The 27,242-nt window shown below is 28.7% G+C and overlaps 6 protein-coding genes across 14 annotated transcripts; 3 read left to right on the top strand and 3 right to left on the bottom strand.

The window, feature by feature from the left end:
* Nucleotides 1-1,684: 1,684 nt before the first annotated feature.
* On the top strand, nt 1,685-7,113 carry LOC118443553 (baculoviral IAP repeat-containing protein 7-B). Of its 2 annotated transcripts, XM_035870719.2 has the most exons (4): nt 1,685-1,861; nt 1,971-2,255; nt 5,226-6,098; nt 6,201-7,113. In XM_035870719.2, the coding sequence occupies exons 3-4, from the start codon at nt 5,292-5,294 to the stop codon at nt 6,552-6,554; spliced, it is 1,161 nt and encodes a 386-aa protein (XP_035726612.1). In that variant the 5' UTR covers nt 1,685-1,861; nt 1,971-2,255; nt 5,226-5,291; the 3' UTR covers nt 6,555-7,113. The 2 variants fall into 2 exon arrangements, with proteins under 2 accessions (XP_035726612.1, XP_035726611.1); XM_035870718.2 differs by having other exon boundaries at nt 1,685-2,255.
* On the bottom strand, nt 3,216-16,163 carry cdc14 (cell division cycle protein 14). 6 transcript variants are annotated; one of them, XR_004838730.2, is made up of 11 exons: nt 16,103-16,163; nt 14,873-15,980; nt 14,497-14,598; nt 14,001-14,266; nt 13,629-13,929; nt 13,187-13,556; nt 12,579-12,929; nt 12,369-12,500; nt 11,892-12,185; nt 4,996-5,142; nt 3,216-3,969 (listed from the first exon to the last, which is right to left on the bottom strand). XR_004838730.2 is itself a non-coding variant. In XM_035870712.2 (11 exons), exons 4-11 carry the CDS (start codon nt 14,543-14,545, stop codon nt 10,914-10,916), a joined length of 1,845 nt encoding a protein of 614 aa, XP_035726605.1. In that variant the 5' UTR covers nt 14,546-14,598; nt 14,873-15,371; nt 15,600-15,980; nt 16,103-16,163; the 3' UTR covers nt 9,385-10,913. The 6 variants fall into 6 exon arrangements, 5 of the variants coding, with proteins under 5 accessions (XP_085518458.1, XP_035726605.1, XP_035726604.1 ...); XM_035870712.2 differs by lacking the exons at nt 3,216-3,969; nt 4,996-5,142 and adding an exon at nt 9,385-10,995 and having other exon boundaries at nt 14,873-15,371; nt 15,600-15,980; XM_035870711.2 differs by lacking the exons at nt 3,216-3,969; nt 4,996-5,142 and adding an exon at nt 9,385-10,995 and having other exon boundaries at nt 14,873-15,751; nt 15,835-15,980.
* Nucleotides 16,164-16,455: 292 nt separating this feature from the next.
* Nucleotides 16,456-19,083, top strand: fzy (cell division cycle 20 protein fzy). Its single transcript, XM_035870717.2, has 7 exons — nt 16,456-16,870; nt 16,975-17,108; nt 17,176-17,270; nt 17,347-17,635; nt 17,723-18,020; nt 18,121-18,437; nt 18,534-19,083. Exons 1-7 carry the CDS (start codon nt 16,758-16,760, stop codon nt 18,860-18,862), a joined length of 1,575 nt encoding a protein of 524 aa, XP_035726610.1. The 5' UTR covers nt 16,456-16,757; the 3' UTR covers nt 18,863-19,083.
* A 70-nt stretch (nt 19,084-19,153) lies between these two features.
* Nucleotides 19,154-23,761, top strand: in (inturned planar cell polarity protein). Its single transcript, XM_035870709.2, has 11 exons — nt 19,154-19,688; nt 19,771-20,074; nt 20,151-20,423; nt 20,542-20,613; nt 20,706-20,956; nt 21,034-21,123; nt 21,224-21,566; nt 21,663-22,000; nt 22,078-22,406; nt 22,495-22,661; nt 22,788-23,761. The coding sequence occupies exons 1-11, from the start codon at nt 19,543-19,545 to the stop codon at nt 23,253-23,255; spliced, it is 2,781 nt and encodes a 926-aa protein (XP_035726602.1). The 5' UTR covers nt 19,154-19,542; the 3' UTR covers nt 23,256-23,761.
* A 42-nt stretch (nt 23,762-23,803) lies between these two features.
* LOC118443554 (F-box only protein 44) lies at nt 23,804-25,988 on the bottom strand. 3 transcript variants are annotated; one of them, XM_035870720.2, is made up of 4 exons: nt 25,859-25,988; nt 24,778-25,339; nt 24,553-24,696; nt 23,804-24,469 (listed from the first exon to the last, which is right to left on the bottom strand). In XM_035870720.2, the coding sequence occupies exons 1-4, from the start codon at nt 25,903-25,905 to the stop codon at nt 24,224-24,226; spliced, it is 999 nt and encodes a 332-aa protein (XP_035726613.2). In that variant the 5' UTR covers nt 25,906-25,988; the 3' UTR covers nt 23,804-24,223. The 3 variants fall into 3 exon arrangements, with proteins under 3 accessions (XP_035726613.2, XP_085518266.1, XP_035726614.2); XM_085662140.1 differs by lacking the exon at nt 25,859-25,988 and adding an exon at nt 25,562-25,836 and having other exon boundaries at nt 24,778-25,380; XM_035870721.2 differs by lacking the exon at nt 25,859-25,988 and adding an exon at nt 25,562-25,834.
* Nucleotides 25,989-26,085: 97 nt separating this feature from the next.
* RpL18A (ribosomal protein L18A) lies at nt 26,086-27,230 on the bottom strand. Its single transcript, XM_035870722.2, has 3 exons — nt 27,109-27,230; nt 26,569-26,748; nt 26,086-26,497 (listed from the first exon to the last, which is right to left on the bottom strand). Exons 1-3 carry the CDS (start codon nt 27,124-27,126, stop codon nt 26,162-26,164), a joined length of 534 nt encoding a protein of 177 aa, XP_035726615.1. The 5' UTR covers nt 27,127-27,230; the 3' UTR covers nt 26,086-26,161.
* Between the last annotated feature and the right edge of the window lie 12 nt (nt 27,231-27,242).

The following is a 27,242-nucleotide window of genomic DNA, read 5'->3' as shown; positions in this document are numbered from 1 at the left end:
AAAAAAAAAAAAAAAAAGAACTTTTGAACACGTATCTCCTCGTACGCTTATCTGTTTTATGATTACAAGTCAAAAAATACTATGTAAAATTTAAATATATATAGTGTATTCTGTTATGTAATTGGAAACAACAAATATTATAATTATGAAGTCAAACAAATCTGTTTACAATCTTTGTTAGTAAATATTATAGATGCATATATGTAATGTTGACTGTCTATTACTTAAAAAAAAATATACAAATTAAATCATTTATAAAATTATTTTTCTATACCATATTAATTTATTAGATTGTCACAACAATCTTTAATACATATGACTCATTCATTCATAATGTTGAATTGCCTTTAACTATCCTCATATAGCTATGCAAAAAGATTCTTCTTTGATATTTTTGGTAAGTTTTCATTTAATTTCTCAAAAACATGAATATTTATAATCAAACTGGGATTAATCCAATAAATTATATCGATTGTATTTTTGTTTTTAGATAGTCCTAAAAGGAAATTCCAGAAGAACTATGCATTTTTTTTTTTGAAAAGGAAGAAGAAAAGATTACTTATGACAGTGAGTTATTTTAATTTATTATTTTTTTTTAACCTTTCCATTATCAATTATAGTCAATAGAATAGAGGAAATTCCCTAAAATGCTTTATTTTTATTATAAAACAAAATCTCTCTCCCTTTCTCTCTTTCACTATTTATCTATCTCTCGATATAAGTAAAACATAAATGAATTAAAATAATGTTATATATCCTTGTATATTTCAAATATCCAAGTATATAATTTTTATTTTTGTCTGAATAAAAAAAATAAGTTTTTCATTATATATCCCAATGACTCAAGCTAAAACGAAAATTCTAAGCTATAAAATAATACCAAAGTTCGTATTTAAAATATTCATTCACATTGATAATATTGCTTTTGTAATCATCTATCAATAATTGCCATAAGTTATGTAAGTTAAAAATATATATATATATATATTCTTCACATGAGATTCGAGTAAAATTATTTGCTTTTTTTTTATATTCAAACTTATTTAATTTTTGTATTGTTTTTTTTTCTTTTTTTTTTTTTTTTTTTTTTTTTTTTTTATTACATTTCTCATAAATGTCTAATCCCGAAAAAAACACGATTATAAAAGGGCAATGATTTTCTAATTGTACTTATAACTATTTTTATTTTATTACAATTTCTACCTGAAGTAACCTTTGTAATTACGACCCTGCTTCCACATCCATTCCTGTAGATGACAGAGAGAGTAAAGTAACAATAAAAAGACTGCTAAGATGTGGCAACGTTGTACAAAGAGTTATGGGAAAATTGTATACATTATACCTTTAGAAAAGTTATGCTATTTTTGTTTATAATTAATTATTAAAAATACAAAAGGAAAATTTATCCTTCAGACATTTGTCCTTTTTTGTCTTTTAAAATGACAAACGTAGTAACGAGACATCATAGTAAACAATTTAAAGTTGCCTCGTTTTAATTATTCACCAATGAGAAAAATGTGAAGATATTTTTAATAGGAGAAGAATGTTAAGGGGTGGGGGGGAAGAAAGAAAGAAAGAAAGAAAAGAGAGTAAAGAAAAGAAAAAAAAGAAAGAGAGAGAGAAAAACAAATGAAATATATCAATCAAATTGAATGCAGATGGCAGTATTTTATATTTTATAATACGGCCTCGAGTTCGAAGCGAAGGATTTTGTGGGGTTCTTCGAAACGAACAGCCATTGGTGTGTCTTTACGTGCAGCTGCTTTCGTAACAACACCCATACAACGTCGCGCATAGAGCGTCTGAATCTGATCGTATTCGTTCCTCTCGTATTATTTTCTTCTCTCGTCTTAAGTTAATGGTACATTCCTATTTATTTTTCAAGTTTACATACGTTCGATTTTAATAATAAAATCGATATCTATAGGAGTGTAAGTGACGACGTTCTCGATTTAAAATTATTATTATAGAAAGCAAGCAATCGAGGAAGCAGGAAAGAGAGAGAGAGAAAGAGAAAGAGGGAGAGAGAGAGAGAGAGAGAACAAGAAGGAAAGAGAACGTGCCGTTTTCGTGAAGTATCGACGCATAGTCGGACGATTCTCAACTTATTAACAAGGATTCTCGAAAAGACGTTTTCTCTCTCTAATCAACGTAAATAAAATACGTTTAATCGTTGGGCAGAAAGAAGAAAGAATATTTCTTCGTTATTATCCTTGTGAATACAAGAGCAAGAGATCCGTCAAGAAGATATTAGCGTATGTATATCTTTTGTTATAAATTTCATGATGATGACGACAATCGACGACGAAGACGACGAAGACGACGACGACGACAATAATGTAGTTCCGTTCTTTACACAGAATCGATTGTTTCTCTTTTATGTTTCTTTTATTCTCAATAGAACGTACTAATCGCTACCTAAAATATCTACCTTATTTTCTAATCTATATATATATATATATATATACATATATATATACATAGATATATAGATATATATCTACAAATAAATATATTAATAACCTGTCGATATTTCTTTTCTTTTTTTTTTTTTTTTTACTATCTTTTCAAGTAGTACTCTTTCCATATGTCGTTAATTACGTTACGCCAAAGATAACCTGTTTTTTTTCTTTTTTTTTTTTTTATATATATATATTTAAATTTTCATTATCGAATTCACGCGTATATAGATAATGCATTATTTTGATACACTCACTATCCTGGGGGTAATTTGTTTACCCGCCCTTTTTTAAAAATCGCATTTTGATTTGTCATATCCTTTTTGTTATGATTATTAATAATATGAATTAAATGTTATGTATTAAACTCTCAAATATATATCATTATTTTTCTTCATATTTCATTAATTATTTCTTATGGAGTTGTATATTATAAAAGAAAAAAAGAAAAATATTATTAGACATTTTTACAAAGATATATTTTTTTTTCTCTCTTTATACCAATACATTTTATATTAACATACATTGATCCATTGTATATATCGAAATGAACGTTCAGTAATCGATCCTATCACGTGATCTGTGTAGAATATCGATATATCAATACTAATAATTATACGTCACATTTTTAATCGATTTTTAACAATCTAATGACGAAAGATTAAGCGTTTCCTAACCAAACAAAAAAGTAGGGAAGAATAAATTAAAAAATAAGAATTAATATATATATTATTATTATTAATATAATATATATATTAATATATATATATATATACGTTGAACAATGAACCACGCAATTAACTAAGAAATTAATAAATAGTATCTATTTTTCTGCTTGACGTAGTAATTTATAATTAAAAAAAAAAAGAAATTTGTATAGCCCTGTCATATGATATATACTACGTTGTGATGATCTCTCTCGTTTGACTAACTTCCGTTACACTCCCACACTCGAAGGCGCCGTTGCCACGTAACTGATAGAATCATGAATGGAAAAAGAGAGAGAGAGAGAGAGAGAGAGAGGCGACGCGACGCGACGCGACTAAGTTATCAAAGATAGAGAAAAATACATACGTATATTCTACAAATTTTACATGACGCCGTATCACGTGATAATATCGTGTAAAAATAATAAGAATTTTACTTTTGAGTAAAATGATCGCGTTTCTTCTTCTTTAGATAAGAGTCTATTTGTGATTCGTGAAATGTAATCAAAAACATGATATAGATTTAATCAGATGTCCATTTGTTATTTTCTTTTCCTTTGTTTTCTTTCGATATATATCAGTAAATATCTTTCCTTGGAAATATCAAATTTCCTGCGTGCTGTGTTCATATAGAAAAGCATAACGTCATCTCTCTCTCTCTCTCTCTCTCTCGCTCTCTCTTTGTATAATATCCTGTCTTAGTTTTTATCTCACCACACAGGAATTTAAAACGTCGAGAGAGATTATTCCAGCTTGAGTCACGAATAAATCCTCTTTGAACCTCTCCACGTATGAACTTTGTGCTAAAGAAAGAACGCTATATATATATATGTATATGTTTTTTTCATAAACAATAGGAAGAGAAAGTTTTGTAAAATATAAAATTATTATTTCTCGAAGAAAAAACCCTTTAAAAATCGTATAGATTTGATATATTTCAATATTGTTTTGCAACAATAAGATATTTACTAGATAGTACAAAATTCCATATTTTATTATCCTTCATTATAAATAAACATTGTATTTATCGAAAATATTGAAAAAACAAACGCGCCGATACAATAGGGAGACCCTTTCGTAGGTACGTACCTGCGTGTATCCGCATTCATTCCTATGGATGCACGCCCGAGTAATATAACAATAAAGGAATGTGGAACGGTTCTTGATCGTGGCAACGTTGCACGGGGAGAGTTGTACACGCGAAGATATTACCAAGTTATTCTTATAAAATATATTTTAATATTGAAAAATAAATATATTTCAATGTTAAAATAAATTTTAATTAAAAAAATTTATATTTTACAAAATTAATATATTTATATTTAACCATTGAAAACGTTTCAAAATAATTTTATCATGCTTGGCGGGAAACATTAATCTTACGTCATTATTTTAAAAGAAAAATATAACGCTAATATGTACAATCAAGATTATTATCAATAATTATTTTCAATAAAATATTTAGAAATTTTAATATATTTTATCTTCAAGAATAACATGAATATAGGATTTATTTTCATGACAGAACAAAATCGTTTTCTGATAAAGATAATAAGTTTATTATCTTTAAATTAATGCGTATTTCTACTTCCACGTATTTATTGCAATATGAACGTTATTTCAGAATTTACGGTTAAAAGATTATGAAGAAATATATCTAAGATATATAACAATGCAACGACATTTAATAGAGGATTCTTGAAATATTTGATAAATTTTCTTGGTAGGGATCAGGTAATAGAAAGGGGAGGATCATTAAAAGAAATGGTCAAAGGATGGGCGTCAATTTTACATTCCTGTTGGTAAAGGGCGGAATAGATTTATTTTACCTGCATTCCTCGAGCTCCTCGTAGCGTTCAGTCCTTTGGGAAACGTCTTGTCGAGTGGACATACTTTTTAAACGCTCGTCACGACTATATAAATTTCTGTCAAGTTTATTCCGTTGAGTTTCTGTTAAGAACATATAGTGTATTTATCTGCAAAATAATATAAATTCAGTTCAAATTCTTTTTTTATAATTGCAATTTGAATCTGACCATTCTTTGGTTTCTTATTACAGAATTTAATACAAATAATTGATACAACATTTAATTCAAGTGCAACAAGTGTAACTAAAATTACAAACATGACAGACATTATAGTAGAACATTTACCAAATGAATCATTGCCAGTCAGAGATTCTGGCGATGTAAGTTTATCTTCATCACCAGAGATAAAATCTGTAGATGAAGTAGATAATGTCGGTTATCGTTTTGAATCGGAGAGATTAAGAAGTTTTGAAAACTGGCCTGTGAGTTATATAGAACCAGAAAAATTAGCGGCAGCTGGTTTTTACTATCTTGGCGAAGGAGATAAAGTTAAATGCTTTGAGTGTAACATAGAGATATGTCAGTGGGTAGAAAATGATGATCCAATGGAAGATCATAAACGTTGGTCGAATAGGTGTAGATTTATTAAAAAACAACCATGTGGAAATGTACCTATAGGGGCAGATCCAAATACTATACCACCAGTACAATCTAGTTTAGACGTTTGTGGAATTTATCAAAATTCTGAAAATGACACTCTAACGGCAGAGTTACAACTTTTAAGTACTGCCAAGTTAAATGCTATGGGTTTAGGTCGTACAAAGGGACCATTGCATCCTGACTTTGTTAGTTACGATGCAAGATTAAAAACGTTTATGACATGGCCAAGATCAATGCCACAGACAAAAGAGCATCTAGCACATGCTGGGTTTTATTATACGGGAAATGGTGATCAGACTCTTTGCTATCATTGTGGAGGAGGCCTTAAAGATTGGGAACCTGAAGATGATCCCTGGGAGGAACATGGAAAATGGTTTCCAAAATGTTGTTATCTCCTAATGGTAAAAGGACAAGATTATGTAAATAAAGTCACAGGACAGCAAACATCGCCCATTTCGACAGAGGTAACTTGTAATATTCATATTAATTTCTATTTCTTTGAATAAATATTACTTTTACAAATTTGATTATTAACACTTTTTTTTCTTTCTTTTTCTTTTTTTCAGGAGGCATTGCAAATGAACTTGCCAAGTTTTATTAAAACAATTGAACCATTATCATCATCGAATAATGGAGAAAATGGTCAGGTCGAGAATGCCCCTGGGCCAAGTCACAGAATTGAAAGTTGCTTGAAAGTAGAAGGATCTGCAGAATTTAAAGGATCTAAAGATACGAAAGCGCATTGTAGCAAATCTGTAGATGACGCGAGAATTTGTAAAATTTGCTATAACGGAGAATTAGGTGTGGTTTTCTTACCATGCGGCCATATGGTAGCTTGCGTGGACTGTGCACCAGAAATGACAATTTGTGCTGTGTGCAGAGTTCACGTGGCAATGAAAGTGAGAGCCTTCCTTTCTTAAATTGTAAAAATAATTTGTAAATTCTACGAAATGTGTTAAATGAAAAGGGAACTATTAATGTATAACTACTGCATTACATTTCTCTCAACTCGATTCACGCACGTATTCACACATCCCTGCCTTATGTGAATAGTTTATAAATCATATAGAATTATTGTAACGAGTATTGTAACTAAATCAACTAGTTTGTAATATTTATGTAAAGTATATTAGGTATTTTACAATTTCCAACATTATGCCGTAGAAATATACAAATAGATGATCTCAATGGAAATTAAGAAGCATAAAGAAAATATGCTAAAATAAATGGTGTAATCTCCCGGGATTAATATATTTGGAAGAAATATGTTATTCAAAACATTGTAATATATCCATAGTTGTGACATTATTAATGTATTTCCTTCAAATTTATATCCAAATTAATTGACGTATTGTGATATAACGAACGTATCGTATTAAGAGCTTGTAATTATATTTTGTATGATCAAATACTTATTACGAACGATTGTTAGCTTACAAATAAACTTTAGGAATATAATTAAAATTTCTGTAAACTTTATTCGATTGAGTCTTATTTTATTTCCCTTCCATTTTTTTTTTTCTTTTTTATATACTGAAATCGTGCATGCAATTGAATTTAACTATATCCATTAATTGTACTTGTTTTGACAACACATGTACTATCTATATCATCCACTATTTTCTATAGTATATGGGATTGTTATAATATTCATAAAATACATTATGTAAGTAAAATACATAGTCTTTATTAGGTGTATAACGCAATATAAAGTTCACTAGGTGTCATTTATATATATATATATATATATATATATATATATATATATATATATATATATATATATATACATATATATATATATATAAAGCACATGAAACATTGATAGTAATTATAAAAAGAAGTCCCTAATGTGTAAGTATATAGTGTTAAATAATACTTTATCAATATTTCTTATGATTAATTACCGATATACTAAACTTTAACATAAGCTTAACAGTGAATAAAGATATTTTTCCAAAGTGCATGAATTATACACAGGTTTAATATTATTAAATAGTATTCTCTTTGCATGTAACATTACATTTGCAATTATAACACATTATATTAACATATTAAATTTATATCAATATTAGACGGACAAATGTAACATTACATAGAAAAGTGGAAAATCAGATAATTGGTCGTGTAATTTGCGTAATCTTTTTGCAACAGATGTATAAAAAGGGAGGCCTTTTCGAGACATATGTATCTTATAGTTAAAATGGCCAAACCTTTCAATAGAAAGATCAAAAGTATGTGCTTATTATATCACAGTTATCTCAACGAATTGCATTTTTAAATAACCGTTTAAAATATGTCAATTTAGCTAAATAATTACAGTGACAAATAAATATTGACCAATTATCAATGTTATTTTTATACAACTCATAGTGTTACAATATCTATAAAAAGGTATTTTCTCGCGCAATTTTATCCAACATTCCAATTTGTAATTACATGTAACAAATTATCATAATAATGATCTTTTTAGTTTAGGCCTTAAAAATTGTTATGTGAATTTGCAATCCCTTTTAATAAAACAAATGTGAACTATTGGGTTTGTAAAACTATTTCCTAATCACAAAATAAATTATTTTTCAGAAATACAAGAGATAATTCATATATTTATAAATCAGATATTCTATTATATATCTACAATTATTAGCAATTATTTTCAAATCTATAAAACATTTTCTTCTCTAGAATCTGCTATGACACATTGATTACATCATATTATTAAAATAGTCTGCTGTCATACATTAATGACAATATCTGTGTAAGCAATTCAGTTAAATGCTTCTTATTATGTTTGGATAAAAATTCATACACATAAATTTTTGGTACACGTGATACGCATATACATCAAAAGCATCTGTGTATTTAGAAACATTAGTAAATTTAGTTTGATGGAAAACAGGATATTTTTTGTATGCTACTGTGATGATAATTACTACTTCATTTTTTTTTTGTTTTATTTTATTTATTTATTTATTTTTTTTTTGTTTTGTTTTAAGATGAATATGGAAATATTTAACTTCATAGAAATAATGTATGTGTTTCTAATTACATGTGAACTGTTTAATCAAGTTGTTTCAATCTGTATGATTCATTAAACTGTAATATTTAGAAATGGCATTCCATTTGTTATTTATATTACTAAATGTAAATGTATGCAATTCCTTAGAACCATTTTCTGTGATTTTCCACAGTAAATTTTCTGTGCATTGTCTTAGCAAAGAATACTTGACTAAGTTGTTAGAAACAACCAATGATGTATAAATATTACAATATCATGTCTTCGCATAGCGAATTATAAAATTGCATCTTTTGTGATATCGTAGAATGTATAAGCTGTTCCAACAGATTATGCAATTTACATGGAAAAAAAAAAAAAAAAAAAAAAAAAAAGAAAAAATAAAATAAAAAAAATTATTAGATATAAAAACATTATTTATATATCTTCGGAAAAAACTTAATTAAAAAGAATGCAAATATTACTTTGTAATAGCAACAGCTTATATCATTAATATTGTACTTATTCCGAATAATATAATTCTATGTACATTCTACACATTGCAATATCAGGAGAAGAAATATTTTCTTTCATTTTCAAATCCTTTAATATGTACAAGAAATAAATTTTTCAATTATATATATCAGACTAGATTATTTTTTTATTTTCGCATAAAGAAAAATTTCTATACTCATTTAAATAATCGTTTAAATATTTTACCTAATAATAGAGAATATTTACAATACAATATTTTTAATATTTACTCTTTAGATTTTTTTGTTATAATTTAATTTGTTTTATTTCATAAATTATTTTTCGTAATAATAGTATTTATTATAATTATATTTCGTGATATGTCTTTAAGTTAACATTATTACAACAATGTTAAAAAAAAAAAAAAAAGGAGAGAAAGAATCAATGAAGAGAATAATAAAATACAATCGTACAAACAATCAAAGGATCTAAAAATGATCTTCACTCCATGATGAAGCTGTGTGTAGCATTTTGAATAATATTTCTTTTTTAATCCTCTGCGGTCGTAATTGTATCAATCTATTAACTTCAATTATTTTCAAATCCATCAATTTTCTTAATGGTATGATATCTATACTGTATATAAACAAACAATTAGCGTACGTGTGAGAATTAGCGGCCTAGAATTTACGACTGCAAAGGATTAATATTTTCTACTTAAATGTAGATTTAAATCACGCACACTATACTACGCGTTTAATACGATAGTGTAACAAGTTTATATGAAGTAATATAATTTTTAAAAATCTATAGCTTTTGATACTTTCTATTTGATTAAAAATTAGAAGATGTTATGGTACATAAAATCTTTCCTTTGCTTTAACACACATTAGCAAAAGAATGATATAATTATTATATCTATACAGCATTTTTTTTTCTTTATATATATATATATATATATATATATATATATATATATATAGAGATAATTATACTTTGTTAATAACACATAAACTAGTACTATATGTGCACTGCAGAATTGCAAATGTCTTTCCCCCAATGCCTTTTACCGAGCTCAAAGCAATGAAACATTTAAGAAATGCTTAAAAGGATTGAACCTATCTAAAAACTTAATCGTTTTAATATTTACAGAATGGTTATGTGAAAGATGTGATATAATGTTAATACAAAACTTTTGTTTTTTAACAGTAGGCGAATTGTCATTTTAACATTTTTAGAGTCTGAATAGTTTCTCATTGTATTTATGTATCATGTATTATTTGATGATAGAACTCGGTAATGAAATTCTTAAATATGTTGAAAAATAGATAAAATGAAATTTGAATATTAAAATGTGATAAAAGAAATAATAGGATCATCCAATTGGAAAATTAATTGAAATTGATGTGATCTTCGAAAATATATTTGTCATATTTTTGTCTGACCAGCAGAGGATTAAGAAACGAGACGATAACAATACAAATGACAATATTTTTTTCTTCTTTTTCTTTTTCTTTTTTTTTTTTATTTTATTTTTTTTTTCCATGCGAGCGCTCAACGTGTCGCAAAATGGAAGAACCATTAAAATAAAATTGCGTAAGTATTCATAGTAAATGTAATAAGTTACTCCCGCTTGGTTGGTAGGTATTTAAAAACTTTTATATTTTCAAGATATTAATGTAGCGAGAAATGTGATATTTTTTAAAAATGCAGTGTTAAAATGGCTGCCAATATTTTTAAATCTCACTTGATAATAAGTCTAACCTGCACTTGTTTAAATTTGAAGAGATCGAAGATCTTTGAAGTGCATTTATTGAATGATGGGGTTTAAGCGATGAGATCTTCGGCGCTGGTGAGACGCTCGGGTTACTGGACTCTCCTCCCCCACGCCACTGAGAATATCGGTTAGTCATCTGATAAATGCAGTTTTACAACTTTTTGTCGTGCGCGCACTGCAAGTCATAGAAATAGATGGGATCGGTTTGTTAGCCACCTCCGCTACTACTTCATGCTTAAGCGCTAAATGTAGTTTACATACTCTTCAGGCCTGGGCAAATCTACATACGTATGATTTTAATAAACAATGTTATATATCTTCATATATGGGAAAATAAAAACAAAAAATCAAACAACAAATTTTTTTGTACTAATTCTTATCAGTATTATTATTTGTCCAGGCCCAGGTAATTTTACAAAGAATGATGTTACTTCATGCCAACATAAAAATCCAAAACAGTACCATGCTGCAGGCATATATATATATATAACGCGTGTTCTATTAATTGATATCAATAATCTATTTATTACTATGATTGTATAAAAATAAGAGTATTCTCTTTATATTTGTAAATAAATGGGATACTTTTGTAATACTGTATACTGTAAAATACTTAAAAATGTAATATGTACCCAGAAATGTATCCACTCTCTATTATTATCTGTTATAAAACCTTCTTAAAATAATTTAAGCGTGTGTATATGATGTATATATATATATATATATATATATATATATATATATATATATATATATATATATATATAAAGTTTGTATAGAATTATATACCACCACATGCTTTAATATTGTATTATTGGACTTCTTGTTAGTAAAGGAAAGCAATATTATGTGAAGAAGTAAAGCAAGCTTGAAAAGTTGTAAAGGGATAAGAATAAAGGATTCCTGGTGTGTTCTCAAAACACACAAAAGGAACAACGAAGAAGATAGAAGAAAATATAAAACTGTTACTTTGTAAAACAACTTTGGAAAGTAACAGTTATTGAGACTTACTGCCTGAGAGAATGATAGCGGGTAACTCGGTCTGCTGACCTAAGAATCATATTCATGCCTGGTTGTGGTTGTGCAACCGAATGATTTGTAGACGAGTTTGTAGCATGGACCTCTGAGATGCATGAAGTTCTCATACTCGCCTTTCTCACCGGTTTTGATATAGATATAGATGTAACAGGAGTAGTAGTAGTTGTATTGTTGTTGATATTATGAATCTGTGTTGTTGGTTTAGATCTAACACGGCGGGTAGGTGGATCGCAGCTATTGTTGACCAGCCAACTGTTTCTACAATTTCTATAGAAAGATAGAAAGGTCTAAGATTTAGTTTATAACATGCAATATTAGAAATATAAGATGCTTTATTAATATTATTCAAAGCATGTTATTAAATCTCCAAGGCAGAAATGCAGAAAAGGGAAGATAAGAGATAAAGAGAATTGTGTTAATAAGAATGGTAATAGTTCAAAATAATCTGACCTTTTAACAACTGTTGTTGCTGTAGACCTCGCGAGTAATCTTTTTAAAGGACCTTTTTCCTTATTTCCAGCTAATGTAGCAATAGCTGTTCCTTTTTTATTTCTAGTTTGCAGTAATGGTCCTAAATATGGACTGAAAGCATAATAATTATTTGTATATTAAATAATACAAATACATATTATATAGTTTTATATGAACAGATAAACTCACTGAACAACTGTTGATGATCCAGTAGGGGTGCCGAGAGAAGACTGATTTACACGTAGTCTTCTTCTTCTAGCTTTAATTTGATTTAATTTATCACCTTGCGTTAAAGTCGAGGATGAGTGTCTATTTGTTGTTTTAAGACTTGCAACAGGGGTAGAATCATCTAATTTAATTCCATCCACCCGGTGCATTATTCCAGAAACATTATCTTGTACCACACGAGCGTTGTTTAGATTTAATAGGAATGCGTTTTTAGGTCTTCCCATTATTGAATATATACCATATTTATGTACTGGATTCCTATTCTCAGAATGTAGTGGTTCTTTCAGCAATGAGTGAAGAAACGCCTCTTTTCTGAAGCACAAAATTCAGAATTCACCGGAATGATGATGCTGATTTATTGCCTACAGAAAATAGGTGTAACTATCGAAATTATATTAATTTATTTAACAACTAAAAGAGAATTTTACTTTTATCACAATAAACATGTACTAATAATAAATCTAATGTATAAATAATTAGAGATATTGAGTCAACTATATAATATATTAAAAATTATCAAGTATTTGTTATACAATTTACTTGGAAAGTTTTTAGGAATAAGTACCCACTTTTCTAGCCATTGCTGTTGATGTCCAATGACAGAACCTGGTCTACATATTCTGATCCATGCAATTGTTTCGTGAGCAGTTAAATGATAATGTTTCATAATATAACATCCTATAAGAGAACCAGTTCTGCCGAGACCTGCCTTGCAATGTACAGCTACAGCACCGCTTGCATTTTCTGATATTTTAAGAAATTGACGCATAATCGAGTCTGTTGGCGTTGAACCATCAACAAAGAAAAGATCTTTGTGTTCAAAACCTGCTTCTATGAAACTCGAAGCATCATAGATTTTTGTGTTAAGTCGTATAACCGTAGAGACATTATTACGACGAAAATAATTAAAATATGATTCTGGTGCATGCAATGGATATCCTGAAAACAAAGCCGGTATTAAAAATATACACGTGTTTACAAAATTATAAGATAAATATATAATATATATACCATTCTCAATTTTAGATTTTGCATGTGGGCCACAGAAAGCAATGAATTTTCCAGGAACTATCCAATTTAAATCTCCATTCTCAACTTTTTCGAAATGTTCGTATTCTTTAACTCGAAAATTTTGAAAGTTAAAAAAACCAAGACGATGGCACTTATCTATAGCACTAAGACATTCATATAATGATATTTTGTAACATGGTGATCCAACGGAGGCATCACGGAACATCATAAATGGTGGACTGTTTGGACTATTGGTCAAACACTCGTAAGCTTCTTGCACTGTACGTTTGCAGTACAGTATCTGAAATATATAAAAGAAAATTATATATTTATATATTTACAATATGATATACAACCATGATATTTTCTTACAGCATAGCTTCCTATAAGAAAGGCAGCATTCACTCTTTTTTCTGGGTACATCGTAGTATAATGTACAATTTTCTTTTTACTCAGCGTTACTGCCTTAAGTTTCTTATTAACTTTTTGACAATATTGATACAACATAGCTAGATTTAATGGACCAAAGTCTGCATAAAAATTCTCATATACTAACTCATCGTCAATGCTGAAGTAATGAGTATTGGGTGTACTTTTTGGTTTTACCATTGTTTTTAATGTTGCAAAGTACAATCGATCTAAACATAAATAGAAACGATTGATATAAATAAATATAAATGAGGAAACTCTTAAAAGAAGGTAAAAAAAATAAATGAAATGATAACTATTAAAAGGAGCAAAGTAAAATATCGAAAAGAATAGAAAGAAGTCGATAATCGTTTATACATATATATATATATATATATATATATATAAAAAAAAAAAAAAAAAAAAAAAAAAAAAAAAAAAAAAAAGGAAGATTGATTACCTTTTATAATTTCGGCCGCGCAAACCAAAACTTCGTCGTTAACATCCATCGTGAAGGAGAGAATTTATCGTCCACCAAAGCGTAAATGGCACTTGGACGAACCTGTTATCGATGCGCGATGTAATAAAGAATAACAGAGTTTTAATTAATGCTTACGAATATAGCATACGTGTGAGTAAACACGCGGAAGGTTAGAGTGGGTGATATCAAAGGTAAACTGGATTTGAACGACCCACGTACAGTGTTAATAGTCATTTTTATGAATCTAAAAGTATTATGACGATCCTAAGACGTCATTCATGCAAGAATGAACCAATAAATTCGTGGAACGAAGACAAGTAAGATCGTCATAAGTACGATGACGCTTGACACTTACTTGCGTGACCGTTGAAAGATTCAAACTTTGACTGAAGGGGCGGCTGATCAGTTGTTACGTTGCCAAGTCTATCTCTCTCTCTCTCTCTTTCTCTCTTACTTTTTCTCTCTCTCTCTCTCTCTCTGCCAGTTTAACCCTTTATTTCGTTATTTAGAGCACATTATTTCACTTTCTCTCATTCGCATCGAGACAACGTTGTTATCCAAGCATCGTAGTTGTCCTTTATTTGAAATGTCAGGTCTTGAGATCTAGCTAATCTCTCACTTGTAAGGCCCTCATTATCCACCGTACGATGGTAGAGCAATTTTTGATTCCGCTGCCATGTTGGTTACCCTCGCGGCGTTAAATCGACGATACCAATGGAATGTTAAATGATAGGCGCCTGTATTCGAACGTATCCGATATGACGAGGAGACTTCGTTGAAAAGTATTGGAAAAAGAAAACGTGACTGGTCGTCTCTCGGAGACATCGAAATATCCAGCGTCGTACGCGCTTTGGCTGAACGAACGTAGAGAATCGGTTTAGAAAGGAGCAGAGAGAAAGATAGAAAGAGAACAAGTATAGAAGATAGAAAGAGAGATAGATAGAGAGAGAGAGAGACAGAGAGAGAGAGAGAGAAAGAGAGAGAGAGAGAGAGAGAAACAGACAAGGAGAAAGGAAAAAAGAGGAAAAATCAAATACGAGATCTTTCGAACTAAATCGAGCGAGATTTGAACCCTTTTAAACCTTGCCAAGAATTCTTCGTGAACAGCATCACGACCTTTCACCTTCTTACATGCATACGTCTCTTTCTCTACTACGCCTACGACGCGATAACTACGTCGTACGGCGCACGTCGCAAGAACTATTATTTCGATCTCTTTTCCCTTCTCTTCTTCCTTAGACACGTAATATACCGAAAACAAACGTGAAAAAATCGATATAAATAAGGTGAACGTAGAATAAAATATATGCGATGTACCGTATATTTTGATCCTTATCAATGAGGTCTCCTTCGTCTCTCTCTATCTCTCTCTCTTTCTCTTTCTCTCTTCCTCCCACCCTCTCTCTCTCTCTCACTCTCTCTTTCTTTCTCTCTGTTTCTCTCTCTATCCTATCGTATTATATCTGCAACATAAAATCGCTGTATTCTGTCGCTGTTCCAGTTAAATATCGATTGGCACGAAAGAAAAAAAAAATGAGAACAATAAAAATAGGTACTATCCTGCGAAATATTATTATTTTCTCACCTTTGATATTAGAATTTCATGTCAATCATATGTCCTGTACGTCGGAGGAAAACTTTTTTTGAATATGTTAGGTTTTAAACTCGAAGAAAATGGCGGATCGTAGCTTGATGTTGATTAGTCGATTTTTCTCTCGTTCGGCCAATCAAAGCAACAGAAATTGAAAAGTTATATGGATTTAATTTTATTCTAATTTTAAATAAATATTTGTTTTACAATCGGTATAAATACGTTAGTTTTTATAATTTCTTAAGACAATTACGTTTATTTTTATTAAAATAATATTGATGAAAATTCTCCTGAAAATTGTTTCGAAGCGCCATCCTAGGAGGAAAGACGTATTAAATTCAAAATTTAACGGTCGCTTGAAGATTTTCAGATGTTTCATCCGTTTAAATGACCCAAAGTTGTCTCACGAGCTTATTGCTGTACAGTGTAAAAGATTTTTTATTTCTGGTGAATGTAGTAATTCTTTCTTTTTTTTTTTTTTTAAGCAACTTAATCATACAATACATTTATTAGAAAAGTCACTCTGGAAGTTCTTTTCTTAATAGATTAATTTTCGTAAAGATTTGGAAGATTTGCATCGTGAAAAATACGTTCGTGAATACTGTATAATTTTCGTTGTTAAGTTTTTATTATTACATAATCTATAATCATGTCGCATTTAAAATATATGAAAGAATTAAATAATTTAACCCGAATGGATGAAGCCATAAAAGGACCACTTCCACGCTGGCAGAAAAAATGTTTGGAGGCATCAAATTCAAGGCAGTGCATTATATCTCACATTATGTTATTTTCATTCAATCATCAAAATATGTAATTGTTTTCTTTTTTTTTTCCTTTTTTTTTTTTTTTTTTTTTTTTTACAGTAATGTTAGCTTAAACTCATCGCGCAAAGTTATGTCTGGGTCTTGTATGAATACCACTACAGGGAAGTCGCCAACAAAAAAATATGATTCGAAGAACAAAAAGACACCATCAAAAGGAAATAAAAAATCTCCAGGTATATAAAATTTTATGGCAATTTTATTATTACTATTTATGAAGATTAATTTTATTTTCAACAACAGGTCGTAATGTTAATACTCCTGCTAGTACACCCAATGGTGGAGATAGATTTATTCCTTGCAGATCGACAACTAATTTTGATTTAGGTTATTATAAGGTATTTTTTTTTTTTATAATTAATTGTTATTAATTACTTCTTTTTAATATCTAAAATTGTATTTTTTCTATTTAAGATTCAGCAGCAACAATCTGATCAAGATGGTGACAAAGGAGATAACATAAGTCCTACAAAGAAAGAAATGCAACGTTTGATAGGAGAAAATCTACATGGTGGGGATATCAATAATATGAGAGTTTTATCGTATCAGAATAAAGCTCCAGCTCCGCCTGAAGGATATCAGAATCCTTTAAGAGTTGTTTATAGTCAAACAAAAACACCAGCCAGTGTTAAAGCTTCTACAAGATATATCCCTCAAACCCCTGATCGAATATTGGATGCACCAGAAATTATTGATGATTATTGTAGGTATATAATAAAAAAAAATATATATATATATATATTAAATTGTATAATTACAATGTCATTAAATGTATTGTTTCTATTTGCAGATTTGAATCTGATTGACTGGTCAGAAAATAATGTTTTAGCTGTAGCCTTAGGTAATAGTGTATATTTATGGAATGCTGGAACAGGCACTATAGCACAACTATTTGAGTTAGAAAGCAATGATTATGTATGTTCTGTGGCATGGATTCAGGAAGGTCCATATTTAGCTATTGGAACTACTGTAGGCAATACAGAACTATGGGATTGTAGTGAAATAAAGAGAGTACGTGTAATGAATGGTCATGCTGCTAGAGTTGGTTCTCTTGCATGGAATTCTCATATTTTGACAAGTGGCTGCAGGTATTTTAACAAATATATAGAAGACGACACTATGTTTATCACTATATTATTATTTATGTAGTGTCAGATCTTACAATTATTTTCCTTTTCTTTTTTTCAGAGGTGGTCAAATAGTACACCATGATGTTAGACAACGTCAACATTTAATATCATCTATGAATGCACATGCTCAAGAAGTATGTGGTTTAAAATGGTCACCAGATGGAAAGTATTTAGCTAGTGGTGGCAATGATAATATGCTTTATATATGGCCAGTAGTTGCTGGACAAAATCATTCACATACTCAACCTCTTTACACATTAAATCAACACCAAGCAGCTGTAAAAGCACTTGCATGGTGTCCTTGGCAAAATAATATTTTAGCTAGTGGTGGTGGTACTGCAGATAGAACAATTAGATTTTGGAATTGTAATACAGGTGAAGAGACAATTATATACTTGTTTATTATACTAATTTAAATATTATAAATCATCCCCATGAAACTTATTTATATATGATTCATTTCGAATACAGGAGCTTGTATAAATAGTATAGATACGAAATCACAAGTATGCTCATTGCTTTGGTCTTCAACATATAAAGAAATAATCTCAGGCCATGGATATGCGCAAAATCAATTAACTATATGGAAATATCCAGGAATGACAAAAGTTGCAGAATTAACTGGCCATTCTAGTCGTGTTTTACATTTAGCCATGTCTCCTGATGGTACTACAGTTCTTAGCGCAGGTGCTGATGAAACATTAAGATTGTGGAAATGTTTTCTACCTGATCCACAAAAGAAAAAGGAACTTAGTGAAGTTAAATCTATACCATCCAGACTTAAACAATCAATAAGATAAAATTTAATATTAAATCTCTATATCCGAATATATTAAAATTCATTAGCCTTAATTATTTTCAACCATTAACTCTCTTGACAAAGAAAAATATTTTATTCTCGTAAGATAAAGTATTTGATTTAGAATATTTTATTTTCTTACAATAATAGGTATGCAACTGTTGTTTCTTATTGACACGTACTTATACATCTACTTTAAGAGATATTATCTTTTCTTTTAAATAGTGTATTATAAAAAAAAAAAAAAAAAAAAAAAAAAAAAAAAAGAAACTTGAAATAAATTATTATTTTTTCTAGTATTTCGTAAATAAATAAATTTTAATATCTGAAATAACTATATATATTTATATATGTAATTATATTTATATTCGTACAATATGTTAATAATAAGAAAAAGCCATAGTGTTGAAATGAAATATATATACTGATCCCTTTTTTCCTACACCATTGGATTCAGGTAGTCAGATTGACCCAACCTTCCAGGCATATGAATACCAATAGGTGTAAGATGGTAGAATTAAACAGGAAATTAATATAATCGGTTTGAAACGTAAAAATATAGTTAAAAGTATTATACAATTATAATCTATATTTATATATAATGTGTAAAAAATTTTTTTGACAATATTTTGGTGAAATAAATGTATATACATACTTGAATATAGTAAATTTTGCATAAAAATGAATGATGCAGAGAGTAAAACATTATTATTGAAACCTGATCAAACAAGCCATTTAGAAAATACAAAGCAAGATGATAATGAACACAATTGGTGGGCAAGTGACAGTGGATCAAGTACAGGTTCATATTATTCTGACAGTGACAGGTATAGAAACAATTAATAAAATTTCCATGGAAGTAAAGTGAATACATTGAAATTAATTATTTACACGTAATCTCACATATAGCTCTATAATTGAATGGGAGTCAGAAATTGGACCAAATGGGGAAGTATTCTATATAGAATCTCCAGTAGAAACTTTATCAAGCAGTTTAACATTTTGCGACGATTCAAGAAAAAGCCCACAACCAGAATTAACACGGAGGCGTAGTACTAGAGCAGGTAAACTTATGCGTCTATTAAGACGTAAGGATAGTAAAAGATGGAGTACAAGAAATAAGAAAGGTAATACTAATTTAGTTGGTAGTAATAGAGGAAGTCAAGAAAAGGAAGGAAATGGAAATAAGGAAGTTACTTTTAGAGATTTTCAGGTACATGTAATAATATAGTTCCAATGTGTAATTTGAATAAATTAGTAAATAAGTAAAATTGATTTTAACTTTTTAGGCAGGTGAAATTCGTGAAGTTACTTTGTGGGTTGATCCTGAGAAAAGACATAAATTAGGGAGAAGAGCCACATTGTGTGAAGCATATTTTGGTATAACACCAGGTACTTTTTCAGATAAAGTTAGAGTTATGGTTGCTGGGTTTATACCAGATGGTGAAGCAATGAAAAATAAAAATATTAAAATTGGAGATTGGTTAAAGAGCATAAATTCAAATAATGTTACATTTCAAAACTTGGATTATATATTATCTGAGATAACTACTCCAACAAATGTAAGATAATAATTCTTTTCATATCAATACGCATTAAAAATTAATATTAAATTTTTTTTTTTTTATATTCTTATAATAATTAAATATCATAGCTGAGAGAGCATATTTATGTATATAGGTGACATTAGAACTCCAAAGAGTAGCAGGGATTGATGTTACAGCAAAAGTGCCTGGAATGAATACAATCAAAGTAATTTTATTTTACAATTTAAATCGTAAATACAATAAATAATGTTAAATTATTTATTGTATATAGAGCATATATTATATTTATATTTTTAGCAATCAACATTAGTGCAAAATATTGTTAACAAAGGAGAAAGTGTAAACTTAATGGAAAGTTTATTAATTTATCCGCTTGGTATAATATATCTATGTACTACAGATCTTTCAGAAACAGGTCAAGAATTGCAGGGTGTATTGTACTCCTTTCCAAGATCTGATAATGTACATTCTACTTTATGTTCAGCAAGAGGTGCCTTTATAACATTAAATCATTTGTTACCAGAGATAGTAGGTGCACAGCCAATCAGGTAAATTCTCATTAATTTTTATATGGCTATACTATTAAAGAAAACATTTAATTATATGCGTTTTCCTTTTTTTTTAGTACAACTGTACATATAGCAGGAGAAGAAATGCACATTGTATATACACCTTGCAATGAAGAATTATTATTGATTGCTTTGCCAGAGAAATGGTAAGTATATATAAATAATATTGGAATTAATAAAATTTAAACATTATTTATAAGATGTTTACCTTTTTTTTAACTTTTTATAATTCATTAAATATTTCAGTTGTAGTCTTGAAGAAGTTAGTATGTTATCTGCAGATATTGTCAAGACTTTAGAATTTACCTTTCAATCATTAACAAAATGTTTTACAAATCAAGAAAATTACGATAGCATAGATCATTTTTTCTTATTAATTATACAAAGATTATTAGATATAAAGAATTCTGAAGATAATACTAACAGTTCAAAGAACGAAATAGACTTACAATGTTCTACAAGGAATCTTGAGAATTATAAGTTCAAAAGTAGTTTCTCAGTTGCACATTTTGTTCATTTGCCAAGAGATGCTCAAATACAAATTGATGCTGCATTAAATGAAATGGAAGCTATGGATTATAGAGACTGGGTATATATCTCTTTATATGTTTTATTTAATTTAGTTCTAAAGATTTAAAAAATTGTACCTGATAGTAATGATTAAATTTATATGAATATCATACAGAATGAAGATCCTATGGATTGTCAAAGACTGTATACAATACTTGGTAGTTGCATATATCATAAATGTTATCTCCTAGGATCTCATTTACCTCATGAAGATTTAATTGAAATACATGCATTTTTACGACAAAATGGCTTGCTGAATTTGGTTAATACAGAACCTGTGAAATCTCTTGTCATATGGAAAAGAGTTTATCCTTTATCCTGTAATCGAGGAAATATTGAGACACATAGTTCTAATCAACCATTGGTTCCAAATGGAAAATGGTTTTTACTTATAGTCGGCTATGAACATGATTTATTAGCAGTTCTTTTAGAATCTGGTGGTTGTACTGCAAAGTAAGAATGAAATTATATTCTTTATTAATAATTTTTAATCTTTAATTAAAAGAAAAACTTTATTGTAATCTTAATAGGTACGATGACACAACCGGACCAGATGTGTTTTATGTGGAAGAAGCTCAAGAAACTCTTAAACATATACAGAAAATAGGAATAACAACATTAGCTGCAAAATGGATTACATCTAATGCCAGACCAGAAGTAATTCCTTATGAAGATAGCATGTTATCAAAACAATCATCCAGCATAACAGAAAATTTGTTAGGCTTTATAAAATCATCGGATGTACAAAGTGTAATACCTAAACCAAATCTTAATACTTCTGCTAATAAAAAGACACAAGAACTGGCTTCAATTTTAAAAAAGCGTAATTTAGAAGAAAGCCCAACAGTTTTAGGATCAGGTAAAATCACTTAAGTAATTATATTAGTTCTTATTTACTTATTTAGTTTTTTTTTATAACAAATGAATATACTATTATTATATTCTAGTATATTCTCTGCAAACATCAGAAGATTCATTAAGTCAAGGAACTGGTGCAATAAGTGAAGTTAGCGACGAGGCAATGCCAATATTAGGAAGACGGGCAACTAGAGAAAAAATTAGTAGTGGATCAAAATATTCTGATGATAGTGATTCAGATATAGATATTTACAGGGTAAATATATTATTTCCTTCAATTAACCAAGGATGTATTTTTTTTTTGTAAATGATTTTCTATGAAAAAGAACAAAATATACATAAATAAGAAAATTATTTCTTTTTCTTTTTTTTTTTTTTTCAGAATGATAGTCAGGTAATGAATAGTGATATATCCAATATACGGGATAATTTGTTAAATCAAGTGGAGTATTTATTACCAAACAAATTGACTGCAGGTGAAAAAAATTATTTATATCATTATGTACATTTGGATTTGACTGAGGGTATTTTGTTGTCCTCTCATCCAATTGAAACGTCATCAAAAGATAACAAAATTTTAATAAATTTTAACAAATGTGTGCATATGATACATCGATTATTACATAACACAATACGTTTTAAAACAATGTTAAATCAAGATATGGATAAAACTGTGATCAACAAAAGTTTAATTGCTATTAAAGAACATGGTATTCTTTTTGAATGGGATAATACAACATATTGGGTCATAGGACGATTATATACAACTCCACATCCAAAAGAGTTGTACGTATGTTATCAGGATTCTGCTCCACAGAATTTAGTTGAAATAGCATTTAGATTAAATTAATTATAGCTTTAGATCAAAGTAAGTTTAATAATAAATGTATTATATTTTTCTTTTTATAACAACATATGTTGTTCTATAAATATTAATTTACATTATTTTTTTTTTTGTTTTTACTTTTGAACATGTATACATTTTACTTCTGAACATGTTTAATACAGCAATATAAAATATTGCACGTATAAAATATTCGTGTGCAATAAAAAGGCAGTGGAATAAATATTGTAAATTACAGAATGGACACAAATGTAAGTGTATATAAAATATACAAAACACATCTTTTTATTCACATCTTTGTATATATATACAAACTATTGACTTTGTACATATATACAAAACATTAGAAAACATGTTCTTTATTATATTATCTATAAAAATGAGGTGCGTGAATAAGGACAGTAAACTTTACGCGTTTTCATACAACTGCATAAGTTAACATTAATTTTTTTGTCTATACATTATTCTACTACTTATATCCACAAATTTTTTTAAATGCTCCAATAAAATTTAAATACATTTAATAAGTTATTTCAGCCGCTTTATAGTGGTTATTACTTTCTATGCGATATTATAATGGTTTATAATGTATTTTTTACTATAATAAAAAAATAAAAAAAAAAAAAAAAAAAAAATAAAAAGAAGAGTAAAAAAAAACAAGATAAATTCATTTGACTTCTTGTTAAGACATTACGTAGAAAAGTTATTTTCTTTTTTTTTTTTATGTAACTTAAATGAGGGATGAACATTTGCGTTCTTACTATGAGTTACAAATTTTTAACTAAGGGAAATTGTTAAAAAAGAAAAAAAAATACAGAATCAAATAGAAATAAAAATACATATACTGCTCCATTTAAAATTAAACATAATAATAATAATAATAATAATATTAATGTAGGTCCATAATACTTTCTATCTCACATCGAAAAAATAGTTTATACGTTGTTACATAGAACATGGATTTAGTTTCTTTATTAATCCGTATTAGAGCTTTTATATGTATCTGTATCTGTATCCGTATCTGTATCCGTATTTGTATCCGTATTTGTATCTGTGTCTTCCTCACATCGATGCTCATCATTTTCAGGTATTTTAACAATAACACAAGCACCAGCCATTTTACTACCATAATGTCCTGCCCAAAAGGACTTATCCATTCCTCCATGATAGAAACTAATTTTTTTAAGACCAAGCCCGTAGTCTTTAAATTCATGACTAACCTGTTTATAATAAGAAAGTATATAAATTATATTTAATATTTTACGAAGATTATTATACAGTTGGAAAAGAAAAGAAAACTAACATTTAACCATTGATTTTGTTTATCTCCTTCAATATCATCATGAAATTGGAATGTTTTCATAACTTTATTATCACTCCTTAATAATTCTATTGTACATTCGTAATGAGCAGGACAATCCCATCTACAACTATACCATTCACTTACCTACACAAACGTATATTTTTCCACAGATTAATATAATATTTATTAGGAAGAAATTTATCTTTCATTTAAATTGAATATTACCACTATAGTTGGCTGTAAAACGTCCAATACATACGACAATAGTCCCTCTGCTTCTAAATCTATTAATTGCATTTTGGAACAATTATTATAAGACGTTACAAAGCAATATTCTTTTTTTTCAAAAACAGAAACATTTTTTGGTATAGGTGGAACTCCACAAGGTGGATTTTCAACCTTCCAATGATCACCACCGTCTGTAAAGATTTTCCAATATTTTTGTACGCCGTATTCTCCTGAATGATTTTTTATTAAATTTTTTTCAAACGGTCTCTTCTTGGCTATCATATAATATGCTTTCCAAGGCATATCTGTGTCTAGTGTATGTGGACGATTTAATGTCATCTCAGCTTTTTTACGCCATACATAGCTATGTATTAATATTTTCCAACGTTTGCAGACCAGCTGACAATTTAATAGAGTTTTATTGTCAACGTGACAGAGAAATTCTGCCAGTAATTCCTCTGGAATATATTTATTACCAAGAATAAATCCATTATCACCAGTTTCGTCGTAAGGCTCCCGAAGAGTTACGATACAATCTTGAGATTGTCCCATTATTATTCTGAAATGTACGATGATAGAATTCACAAGATCTTTAACAATCTATAGAACATCGTAAAGCAAAGCATTGTCAATACCATTACGTCTTTTAATTTCAATAAATACATTACGTAATAAACGAATAATAACATGATTCTAATATTTCGCATTAAAAAAAAAAATTATTTATTTTTGTAAAGTTGATATGATTTAATATATATATATATACGTATATTTTACAAACCTTTAATGTGTCAATTTTGACAACACGAATTACTATGACAAGGTTGACTAATATGGCATAACCTACGCACAATGCAATGCCCTAGCCGTCACAGAGTATCAGTAAAGGCAGTTAATGCGAATGACATACGCTACTAATAACTAAAGGCGCTTTTAGTGAATATTGAAACATAGTTATCATATCGGGAAATATTTACTTCTTATATAATTCTATATTTTGATATTTTGGAATCGTTTGTTTATCTCGTAAAATGAAATTTTTACGCAAAATGAAAAAAAAATGTTAATAAATACTAACCTCTTTAATTGGACATATACGTCTTTAACATATTTTATAGAATACATACTTTATGAATCATGCGATATATTTAACTACGTTATTCTTTTGATTGCATTAGTTATTCGAAATTTTTTGGGGTTATGTTCTTTTTTTTTTTTTTTTTACAACGATTGAGAACTAAATTATGTTTAAGATGTTTTATCGAAAATATTAAATAATTATGGGTAATAATGTAAAATTATATTATATTAATAATCGGTTTATTTTGTTTAGAATATTATATTTATAGCGTCAATGTACAAAACACTGTAAATAATGCACTTAAAGGAAATAAGTGCGGGGTTTACGGACGCTAAAGAGTGGCATACGATTTTTATGATGGATTCGTTTGGGTAATGGGAATTTGATCTTAGAATCGTGGAATTGTTTAACTTGTGGTCTACGGCAATTGGCTGCCTTTACAACTTCTACTTTAATTATTTGAATCGAATGAGCACGTGCACGATGACGTGCTCCCATATCTCTGTAACATTGCGTTACAGCTCCACTAACAGATAAATCTCTGTATTCTCTGTACATGTTGTGTGTGCCAGATCTAGAATCATATCTCAACCAAATGCCAAAGTTTTTTATTTTGATCGGAGTCTTCTCTGGAATCTAAAAACATGATAACAACAATAATATTAATTTATATTTCAATTTATATTATATTTTGCTTTAATACATACCTGTTTAAGAGATACGATTTCTCCAGTTGATTTCTTAAACTTCTTTAATTGACGCAAGAAGTACCAAAATCTAGACTTAGCAACAATTGCGTCAGGTGCAAATATTCTCATTTTATACAAAGGAGGTACCTTCTCCTTTTCAGTTGGGAGCTTACGTCCAATGACTTCATATTCTTTAAGCTAAAAAGAGAATCAAAATATAATTTTAATTTCATCTTGGAGTATAAGAAAATGAATTCTTTGTTTGTACCAATCAGTGAGGTTTAATATATGTTATGTTTGAAAAGATAGACAGAATTGATATTTCGATTAAGTAATATAAACTTTTTGAGCTTAATTAGAAACAATTATTTGGAAAATTATACACACATGTGTTGACTAGAACACTCCTATAGGTTATGTTATCTTATTAATGAATTTTTATGCGAGTAAGTTAACATCTTGTACATAATTTCCCACTATTAAACAAAGTAAAAATAATGATTCATTTGGTGCATAGATAAGTTTAGATTTTCAAGTATAAGTAAATAATTTACTTACTTCACCTTTCGCCTTCATTGTTACACGCGTTTAGCACACTAAGGTAAACCGGAAAAAGAGGTCGCTATACGTAAAATCAACCGGAAACCAAACATTTCAATTTATTTGAATATATTTTTATTATTTTCATTCTC

Source organism: Vespa mandarinia, chromosome 17 (assembly GCF_050613455.1).
Source record: "Vespa mandarinia isolate Hongniang chromosome 17, ASM5061345v1, whole genome shotgun sequence".
NCBI classification, from domain to species: Eukaryota; Metazoa; Arthropoda; class Insecta; order Hymenoptera; family Vespidae; genus Vespa; species Vespa mandarinia.
Note: the sequence above shows the minus strand (reverse complement) of the source record. Positions and strands in the feature narration are given on the sequence as shown.